Raw genomic sequence first — 11,525 nt, 5'->3', positions numbered from 1 at the left:
AATCTACAGTGAAGGTGTCATAAATTCCCATCCATACTGTTCCATTATATAAATAATGGAGGCTTTTTTTTTGTACCTGATAATAGTCAAAGTAACGTGTGAGTCTAAGGGATCTTATTGTGAAAGTCGTGGCCGGACGTCGCGTATGTTTGGATATTCCAACTAGCTTGAAAGCAGTCCGTCCCCCCTGCCCCCCTCCCTACCTCCCTCCCACCAGTCAGAGTGAAAGTTGTCTCCGCTTGGAAGAAGCAGGGAGTCTGGACTCGCCAGTTTCCCCACCGCCGCTGCTTCCACACGCTGCTGTTCTTTCCCGGGAAGAGATGAGGCGGAAAGAGAAGAGGCTGCTGCAGTTCGCCGGGCTGCTCATAGCCGCTCTCCTTTTCCTCCCGAACGTCGGGCTGTGGTCTTTGTACAGGGACCGAGTGTTCGACAACTCGCCCGACACAGTGGACGGTCCGGGCGGCATTCACCCGATACAGGTAAGAGAAGCCTCTAACCTTCAGTGGGTCTTAAGAAAACGTAGCCATGCTGCGTATTTTTCCTCACTCTTCAAGTCAAGGGACTCCCGAGGTGGAGTAGAGCTTTGATAGATTCTGCTCAGTACTTGACCGTCTGAAACAAAGGCAGACTCTTCCACACGCCGACTGTATCTACTGTACCGGCTGCAGCGTCAGGACCATGGAGAGCGCCTTAGTACTTTGAGCGCTGCACAGGTTCAGCACCACGGAGAGCGCCAGGACTGAGCAAGAGAGGCTTCTTGGTTTTGTTAACCAGCATCTATGAAGCCTGGAAATACTGTCCACTTAGTTTGATGTTTTACTGGGTTAACTGGTGTATGATGCAGTTTTTTATATTTCATATTTCCAGCAGTAAAAGAGGCTGTAGAGACACTGAGTGGTAAGAAGTTCTGCGTCAGATTATCTCCTGTAAAGTCATCTGTGCTGTTCGCTTTGTTTGCCTTGGATGTGATGTATCTGGCAACATCATTCCTGATTGACTGTACTTTAGACGGTTTCACTCAGTGATCATGATGGTGCAGCCCTTCAGCATCTGGTTTGTAGCTGTTGCCATGGGGAACAACTGAGGCTGCCACTGGTTATCTGCATAATCTTAATTTTAGTGAATGAAATGTCAAGAATGTTGAGAAACAGCCACCATAGGTTATTTTGTCTGATTAACTAAAAACTACATAAACAGGGTAAAGGTCCAAAAATTCACCCTGAAGAAGCTGCAACCAGCAAATAGTTTGGCATTATGACATTTTAATTAATTCATTGAAATATATTGTTGATTAATTGACCAGAAATGACATTACAGCTATGTTATATAACTAGAATTGGCTTTTACAACTAACTAACCAGTCTACATTAAATAGTCATGAAGTGCTTTGTCTCTTTGTTTCTTGTATTTACGCTCAGTTTCTCGAGCATCTCCCTTCAGTAGTGAGTGCTTTAGATCTTCACATCTAGTAGATCAATGACATCACACCAAGCTGTCGTCAGGTATCTTGTTCATGCTGAACGTGTGAGGAGAAAAGCCACCCTGAACTCCAAATGTGATTCACAATCACAGCATGAAACAGCCACTTTTCCACTTTGAATGAGCTCAGAATGATAAAGATTTCAATTTGTCTGAGGGATTAAATATAAATACTGATTCTACAGCACTGAGGTAAAACCACCACTAGTAAAGGCAGGTCATTTAGTATGAGTCGAGTGAAAATTCATGCTTTACCAGACAGCGTAAATGTATGTGTGGCAATTACATTCAATGATCCACCGTCACAGATGTGACAAACAGCAGCAGGTTGAGATGAAGACGAAGGTTCCAGATCATGAATTTCTTCCTAGAAGATGAGAGCAAGTGATTAGAATTTATTATAATATAATATAAGACTGACTGATGAACCTGCCAGTTTAATAGATGGTACAAAGCAGGTCTTTTTTTGGCTAATATTTATTCTGCTCAGATTCACTGTATCAGGATTTGTGTATGTGAGTATCTGAGCAGTTTTGCATTTTCAGATAAAAACTGTCAGATTCACCTATTTATGTTTGTTCTGCGGGAAACAGTCGCACCATCGCTCTGTAAATCAGTAACTTCTATAATTAGTTTTAGCCTTTCAATTGATTTTTTTTTTTCATTTTCCAAAATGAGGGCTCCCAGTCATTCATCCCTAAGAATCCCTTCATGGCACAGTGTTATATTCTGTATAAAATTAGAATAGATTGCTGCTGTACAGTAACCCTCCGCTTCATTTGATATCATCCTGAGAGAACATTTCGCATAGATTCCCCTTAATATCCCTCAAGATTTCAACAACTTAAAGGTTAATTTAATGTATCTTCATTACTGAGTTGCTTTGGAACAATGATCATATTTATTCTGATTAAACTGGTTCTACGCTCCTAAAGACTCCCAGAAATACAGTGAAAACTATGTAAACGTGAAATTAGAGCAGTTAAATTAGGCTTTATTCATGGTTTTTAGACATGTACTTCATGCGCAGGTGTTCAAAGCCGTAATCGTTGGATGGATTATGTTCAGATGCAACATTTTTTTAATGACTGAAACACTGGATGTTGGTTGTACAAAGCAGACGACTGTCACACCAGAGACCAGGTTTTCGCATCCACAGTTCGTCTGTGGTTTAGGCAACGAAGACACTTTGTTTAAGGTCAGGGGAACGTGGTGGTTTTGGGTAAATGTAAATAAACGTATTGTGTCTGAATTCACTGTGGACTCTAATAAACCAGATCAGGATCTGTCTTGAACCTTGACCAGGAGCTGCGAGAGTCTAAACACCATAAAACAGTGCGATGATTTAATGTAATAAGTGTATAATGTAATACTTTATCTATCTATCAGTATCAACATACAGTATTATAAGTATAATTTACCAGATACATAATTTAACAAATGCTCATTACGTTAGTAAATATAATCTAGTCTGATGAGCTAATACAGTCAGTTTGATGGCTGGATGGATGTATAATAAAAAGGATTGTCTTTTGCCCATTTTATGTGACAAAGGCTGCTTTTATTGAGGGATCTCAAATCTCCTACATGATCAATATAACACTACACCTATTGATTTAGCATTTAATTACCGTGAGCAGCAGGTTTTGGCTGACATGAGGATTCTGTGATTGTTTTTTATTTGTTGGAGCTTGTAGAAAACTCTGAGTCGTGAGACCTGAATGATGTGGTGAAGCAGGAAGCTGGTATTTTACTCCCACTGGACACTAAGATGTCATCATGTCGGCATCATGCGGAGACTGAAGGGCGTCTCGGGGGAACAGCAGTGGGACAAACGTTCATCTTTCTGTTCTCTTCCTTCCTTGTAAACTTTGATTAGTGAAAGACAAATGGAACAAAAGGACAAATGAGGGAAGAAGTAAGGAACAATATTTGTGACTGTGTTTTCTGGGTGTGAGTGTTCCCTGTGGGCTGTTATGGCTTCACTGAAGTAGATAAAAATCAATACTCTAATCCCATTCAGCCTCTTTTTTCCCACATAAGTCTTGTTAGAGACGTTTGTTGCAGATATTTTCTCCCCCTCGTTGGGTTCTGTCGGTTTTGCTTGTAGAAGACACAGTGTTTAAACCATCAAAATAAGATCAGAGCAGATTAAACACAAACACTATGAGCTGCTGCCTCATTCATGCACAATCTCCCTCGCACTGATGTGTTAGATCAAATAGAATATAAATGAATAACATTCGCACATATTGTTTTTTCTTTACTTTATTTACCCAGGGAGGAGGACGAGGAGGCTTCAGAGTCCTTGTTTGCATTTATTTGGTGGCACTTTATCACAACCACATTTGTAGTGCAGAGATTTGCAGTTTGCAGTATTTCTTTTACTGCCCCATCAGATCAGACCGACCACCAAACAAACACAAGCACAGACATGTTGGAGGGATTCAGGATTCCTCTGCGCCTCTTAGGCCTTTTCCCCAAGGGTGAGGACAGGAGGATGAATAATGAAAAGCTCTGACTGTTGAAACTGTTGCACCTCTGGTCACACGCCCCCAATCTGTGACATGAAGCCAGGTGTTCTGAGAACCTCTCACCGACTCAACCTCGCTCCTGTTGCATAATTTGGTTAAAGCTTTCCCCCATGAACTGTCCCCTTTAAAAAAAAAAAAAAATGCTACCTTGTGTTCAGTCACGTGTTTCCGGTCCGTCCACTCAAAGCGAAGCCGCCGATGTGGACGGCGCGAGCGCAAACGCTGCGCCTCAGGCTACACCCACAAGAATATGTTTTAGTTTTACCACGTGCACACCTGGCGTTCACGCGACACCGACACTGACGTTTTACTTTGAAAACTCCGGGCTAACGTTGTAGTCTGGATACTTCAACTGGAGACCTTTGGGAACAATGGCGCAGACTGCAGCCTCGCCTCCTGACTGGGATCCGACCAAAGGTAACACCATCAGTTTCACCCTTTTTACACCAAAACCTGCAGGAATTTAAAATGCGACAGTGGCCACAGTGTTTGAGGGTTCAACAGCACCGTGCTGGACAGGTGACAGGTGTGTTTACAGCGTCTGAGCTCTGAAAGATGGGAAAGGGGTGAAATTGATTGTGTTCACCTGGGTGTTTGGGTGCCATTTTTTCTGGGTGTGTGGTTTTTAACTTATAGTTTTGAGCATGTTTTGCCTCCACTGTGACGGCCACAGGGGGAGAGGGGGTGACCACAGGTCGGACTAGCGGTCAGGACTAACCTTTGGTGGCTTGTGCTCTACCAGGTGAGACACTGGGGGTTTTTGACCGGTGGAAAAAAGTTGCTTTTGTTTTATCACCTGGAACACGATCAAATTGTCAAATATGAAGAGTTCATGGTTCAAAAAAAGAGCTACTGATTAGCGGGTTTGTAATAATTGTGATATCGATTTGAAATCATATTGTTCCCGCTGTAGTCTGTCGGCCAGAGATCAAGTTGTGTCCAAAGTGTAAAATGAAGGTTTCAGTCCAGTCACTTCCTGTTTCCTGTGTGACTCAGAGCTGAGTCTCCATTTTATTCTTAGACTGTCAATTCTGATCAAATTTGACATTCTGCTGTGAAACAGGGCGCAAAGTGAAGAAGCAAAACGCTGGCTTCGCTGCTTTACTTAATAAAATGGCCTTGGGGTAACTTGCACGGTATGTGCACACCAGTGTGGCTAAATGCCTTTCAGCAGCACACTGACAGTTCTTTGTGTTAAACCAATTGATTTGCTCCTCTTAACCATATTGAGAATTGATCGCTGTAGTCGAGGGAAGGAGCCACCTGTCTCAGCACAACACAGCGTGACTCAGGCCCAGCAGAGCAGAGCAAGGCTGTTTCAGACGGCCGCGTGTACATCATGGGGGGCGCTGGGAGGAGGGTCAGGGGAGGAGGTGAAAGCCACATCTGTCCTTTAGTAGCCCCATGTTGAACGGAGCCAAGCTCAGAAGCAACAAGCGGAGACAAGTCACCCATCTGTAGTCTGAATCCTGCTGACAGAGAGACATTCACACAGAGGGAGAGAGAGAGGACTGCAGGGCTGCCATCGCTGCTGCTGCTGCCGGTCATGTGACTGTCGCTCTGAGACAAAGACAGATTCGGTTTGTGGCCTTCATCATTGACTCAGACGTGAATCTGTGTCATCATAACGCCACACTGCAGATTCTGGTGCGTGTCCATGTATGTCTAAATCATTACAAGCCATGACAGTGTGGCTGCTGCTATTGTTTCTATCTCGTGTGTGTGTGTGTGTGTGTGTGTGTGTGTGACCATGGCACAATGTGGTCCTACTGTGTCAGGAACAACCACAGAGGTGGTTTTGAAGGCTTTGGCAGGTGTTTATATGACTGTGTGTCTGTGGACACATTTTGTCGACATGAAAGCATCACAACCTGCAAGATACACAAAACGTTACAGGTTTGTAGTTAAAATTAAAATTGCTGTAGTTGAGATTAAAGTGAAAGCTGAGCTTGAAGATGGGTGTGGTCTGACAGACGTCGGCGGCTGGTATGATCCCAAGATGGTATCTAGTTAATTTTGTTATTTAAAACGATTATTTGTCAAAGTGCTTCACAGAAAAGCACAAATCAAACAAGAAAATTAAAAGAAAATTGTATAAAATGATTAAATATAATACAAATAATATTTAATAATACAATATATAAAAATACAACAGATACAATAAAATAAAGTGACTAATTTTTAAATTTTCAAAAGCAGAAGATCCTCGTATCTAAATCACAAAACAGCTGTTTTCTGATCTTCTGCCTCTGGTTCAGTTTCAGCAAACTGCTACACTTGGTAAAGGCTAGAAAAAATTTTATCGTCATGGTTACAAGAAACCAAAAGACAGCACCTAAATCTGACCCAACCATCGACCCCGACCTCTTTCCGAGGTTTTGCTGTGGGACAGAGTCACGCTTTTAATAAATGTGTTTGATGATTCTTTTGATGAGAGAAAAACCTGATCATTCACATCTCACCTGGTGTTTTTTTCCTTGATTTATATATTAAAAAAAAAAAGCTAGTAATGGTGATTATTAAATGATCGTCCTCAAAGAAGCTGCTTATTTGCCTAATAAGCCTTTTCACTACAACAACACATCAGAACACATTAAGCTGAAATATTCCCACTTTTATAAAATGGAGGCTTTTGAGCATTTAACGTCAGGGTGCATTAAAGACAAACAGTCCCATGAAAGACAGCAGATAAGAAGCTGTAATTATACAGTGTTGTGTACAAATGGATAATAGCTGTTTGTAAAAATTATGTTAAAAAAACAACCTAGAATCACCGCCTGCTTGGTATCTGCCCCCGCTACACAGACCAGTTTCTGGTTATGTCCCTGTTTATCCAGAGTCGTATAAAATATTAAACATTTTTCTGACATTTTCTGAAATAGTTGCTGTTTGAAGTCACCACCAACGTCTAACCACTTGGTTCATGAGTCCAGCTCAACGTTTGTGCCACATTTTAAAGAGTTCTCGAGATATCGTGCTCACAAGGCCAAAAGCAAGTTTTGTGAGGTCACCGTGACCTTTGACCTCTGGCAACCAAAATCTAATCAGTTCATCCTTGAGTCCTAGTGAAGGTTTGCGCCAAATTTGGAGAAGTTCCGTCAAGACGTTACTGAGATATCGCGTCCACGAGAATGAGACGTACGGACGGACAACCTGAAAACAGTATGAGGAAAAGAAAAACACTGATGCTGATGAAGCTCATCTGACATGACTGAAAGCTCCTTAAGAGCTAATAAATTGACCTTGAGGTGACCTTGTTTTGCTATTTCCAAGGTCAAGAAGGAATTTTGTCCAGTTCACAGATCAACTCACATTAAAGTTTAATTCATGCAGAACAGCACGCTCCCAGATTTACTGAAATACTGAATTATAGTTCGTCTTGCGCGGTGAACACCGGCAGCTCCCTCCTCTCAGGGGTTCAAGTGTCTCTCCGTCTTTTACCGCAGTCAAAATCTGTGGGTTTTTTTGTTTTTAGCGTTACCTCTGTACCAGCAGACTGCATTTTATTCACATAGAGTTGAAAATGCTGTTATTTTCTAAGCTTCATCTAAAAGCTCAGTGTCTGTCTGTGGAGAGCAGTGAGTCGGCGACCGGCCTGCCGGCTCTGCCTGTAGCTGGGATGAGACGGGAAGCTGCTCTGGGTTCTGGTGGAACCACAACTCCGCAGCACTTAATGGCCATCGTGCAGCATTTCTGTGCCGTTATTCCCCTGCTTTCCTCTCCCTCACACATGATAATAAGGAGCTTATTTGAACAGCTCGGATGGGTTTGGACCGGAGCCAGCGGAGGCTTCAGTTCCAACACAGCTGTAAATTAACACTGATATCCGCAGCAGGTCCATCACGACACGCTTGTTGCTGGAAATTTGTAGTTGTGTCAAAACGCTGTGCAAGAAGCTTCTTTGCTGTTTGTTCAACCAAATACAAAGATAATGTTTTCTAACGTAGACCGACCCTGACCTCTGGCCTCGTAGGTATTTTTGGTTCTATGTGCAGAGGTGTTTGAGATACACTCCTTGATCATATCCTCAATACAGTGGAGCTGAATTGAATGCAATGTGTGTCCTTCAAAATAGTGATTGCATTTCTGAAACTCTGCAGCAATGTGTGTCTGTTTTACCGAGACAACATCCTGCTTTCTCTGAGCAATCCACAGATCTCAGTGTTGACAGGTTTCATGTGGGGACTATTTCCACGGTGGCCCTGAGAGCTCAAAACACTGTAACCTCAGAAAACACATGCAAATGTACCAAATACAAACAACTTCAGAAAACATCTTCATCGATTTGAGCTGCAAATACACACAACACAACCACACACACAACCGAATACACACAACACAACCACATACACCACCAAATACACACAACACAACCACACACACAACCGAATACACACAACACAACCACACACACAACCAAATACACACAACACAACCACACACACAACCAAATACACACAACACAACTGCATACACAACCAAATACACACAACACAACTGCATACACAACCAAATACACACACAACACAACCACACACACAACGAATACACACAACACAACCACACACACAACCGAAAGCACACAACACAACCACACACACAACCAAATACACACAACACAACCACATACACAACCAAATACACACAACACAACTGCATACACAACCAAATACACACAACACAACTGCATACACAACCAAATACACACAACACAACTGCATACACAACCAAATACACACACACAACACAACCACATACACACAGACACAGAGTTGTTTCCAGGGGACATTAAACTTCCGTTGTGTTGTGAGTGTTTGCAGCTCGTGTGTTGTCAAATTGATGAAGATGTACTCTGAATGTGTTTGTGTTTTGTGTGTGTGTGTGTGTGTGTGTGTGTGTGTTTTCTGACCTCTCTGGGCCACCGTACTTTTCTTTTAGCAGAAAGTAGTTCAGACGGTTCCTGTACACATGAATGCGGACTTGGTTGCACACGGGAGTTTTTGCTCAATCGCATCGACTTGTCAGGATCAATTCATGACAGTAATTGCAGTAAGTGCATCTCGGCTCCATTTTTCAAATTAAAGAGGGTTGAAGTTTGCTGTGACTGCACCTGAAACACTTCAGAGAACCTTGACAACAACAAGCAAAAAAAAAAACGAGGAACGAAAGAACCCTGCAGCACTGAGTTTGATCAGCGTTTCATTGTGATTACAAAGGGAAGGAGGGGAGGCTTTGAAGCATTTTTGTCAGCCTCATTTTCAATACTTAACAGGCTTTTAAAAAACAAAACAAGCTCTCTTTTAGCAGGAGTGTGTGCATATGTACCGAAGTGTTCAGGAGGAGTAATATGAGTTTAAGTTGCGATATCTGCATGTTTCCCGGCTGTATCCACCAACATTATTAATATCCCTCAGCTGTTTGGGAGACTCAGTCGGCTGTAGCCGGGTGATAGCAGGATTGCTTTTAGCTGGAGGTGCGGTTGTGTACAGTTGTGCAGTTTGCCCTACTTAGTTTGTGTTAGTGAGGTCTTTTTTATTATTTTTTATTTGTGCTCGTACTGAAAGTGTGTCCGTCCAGTTAGTGTGTTCCTCTGAGTGTGTGCTTCCTTGTTAGTTTGTTTGCTCACTGTGTGTGCAGATGAGAGAGAGAGAGAGAGAGAGAGAGAGACTATTGCTCTCCTGGTTTCAGTCTTGGCTGCAGAGATTTGTGCTTTTTGAAACACAAAAAGCATCAGTGAATTTGGTTCCCAATGCAGAGCGATAAGGTCTGGCTCACTGTCGGCAATCCAGTTCATCCATTTCTTCATGGACCTTGATCTGCGCACAAGGTAAAGTGCAGTCTTGTTGAATCAGGAAAAGCTCAGTCTGTTGCATCAAAGTTGCGAATGCACTATCGATATACCACTGTATTCTCCAGCATGACGAGCTCCTCTAACAGGAAGTAAGGCTACATCCACACTAATACGTTTTCATCTTAAAACAAACTCTGTCCAGACGAGCGTTTTAGCTCTGTATCAGAAATAATCTCCGTCCGTACTAACACGCCTGAAAACATATCACAATATCGTTCACAAACACTGGGCGCCGGTGGAAACAGGAAGCAGATTGCAGACTGCAGTTGCTTAGTTCCAGAAAATACTTCGAATGGGGAACGGCAATGGCGAAAAATAAGAGCAGAGATTTCTTTGTTTGGACTGAGGACGAAGTCGATCTGTAACTAAAGTAACACAAAGTGTATGAGATGGTTACAGTGGCGGAGAACATAGTCTGGGAACTGTCAAATTTGACAATTTATTCATGTTTTAGTCGCTTGTTTATTCATCCAGAAATTCAGAACAGATTTTTGTGTGGAGCTCTGCTAAAACATCCAGCGCCTTTTAAAACAGCAGCTGCACTTTGAGCTTTTACGTTTCTCTTAGTGCAGTTAGAAAAAAAAACATACACAAACAAACAAACAAATAAAACGACACTGCATGTGAACACCCCCGATTCCATCCCACAATCTTTTCATGTCCCTCTTCTTCTTCTTCTTCTTCCTCGTCTTTACTCTGATTTAATAGCTAAAATCAAAAAGAAGTGAGGGCCTGTCTGTAACCGTCCTCTCTGCCTATCTCATGAAAACAGCAGGTGAGCTACACATTTTGTAAGATGTTCATACCACAATCCATCAATATCTGGGGCAGAAAGCCCGAGACCGCAGGAGGCAGAGGACTCCACGAGTCCTGGCCTCTTTCTGGTCCTCTGGCTGCTCTCTCCGTCTCAGCAGGACTCTGGATAATGACTCCTTTTGGGAGATAATGGACTGTGCCGCGGCCTCGCAGAGCTCCTCTTTGAGGGGGGTTTGAAGTGACTCTCTGCAGGGGCCTTCGCCCGGAGGTCCTCTGCCTGGAGCCCGTGTCTGGCTCAGACAGGATGGAGAGGGGACGCCTGGAGGGATTTGCATGCGGCTGCTCGGCCTGTCGGAGAGTTTTGTACATGCTGTTTCACAGCTTCCCTGACGCAGCACAAAGGTAAAACTGACACCTCCTGTCTTTTTAGATTGTGTCTCTCGCAGCTTCAGTGGGATGATGACGCTGCTCCGTGTTAGTAGAAAGATATTTTTGCTGCCTGTTACCTTAAAAGAATTAATTGTCTTTTTTTAGTTTTTGTTGTCAAAATGAAAAACAAGAACATTAAATGGTCGAATTCTGGTGTTTGCAAATTTATTTTTTCATTTTCGTTTATCTATCTGTCTGTTGGCTTGGCTTGTATTTTGAAATATTTACCTTCCATGCCACCTGACTACCTTTTTTCAATTCAACAAGGGGGGGGGGGTTTGTAAACACCAGAACTGTTACTTACAATTTGAAGTTTTTTAAAATTCTGGCATTAAAAACATGTTCCTGTTTTTCTTTATTTCTGTTTTTGGTTTAAAAGGGAACACACAGACCTGGAATGTGTTCTGTCAGGGCTGTATGTCTGAGACCTTTTTGTGGAGTTCTGCTCCTTAGTTGCCAAAAAAAAACCATGAATG

At 42.6% G+C, this 11,525-nt stretch overlaps 1 protein-coding gene across 3 annotated transcripts in view; it reads left to right on the top strand.

Annotated features, from left to right (window-relative positions):
- Nucleotides 1–219: 219 nt before the first annotated feature.
- LOC130183020 (polypeptide N-acetylgalactosaminyltransferase 10-like) overlaps nt 220–11,525 on the top strand; it is a 62,765-nt gene continuing 51,459 nt past the window's right edge. For 2 of the 3 annotated variants that reach the window (XM_056398324.1, XM_056398326.1), the window contains exon 1: nt 220–479. In XM_056398324.1, the coding sequence (XP_056254299.1) occupies nt 321–479 (159 nt within the window). In that variant the 5' untranslated portion in view covers nt 220–320. Of the gene's footprint in view, nt 480–3,880; nt 4,431–11,525 lie in introns of those variants that run through there. The other variant, XM_056398327.1, reaches the window with a different exon arrangement.

This window comes from Seriola aureovittata, chromosome 15 (genome assembly GCF_021018895.1).
Source record: "Seriola aureovittata isolate HTS-2021-v1 ecotype China chromosome 15, ASM2101889v1, whole genome shotgun sequence".
NCBI lineage: Eukaryota > Metazoa > Chordata > Actinopteri > Carangiformes > Carangidae > Seriola > Seriola aureovittata.
This window is presented reverse-complemented; position numbering and strand designations above follow the sequence as displayed.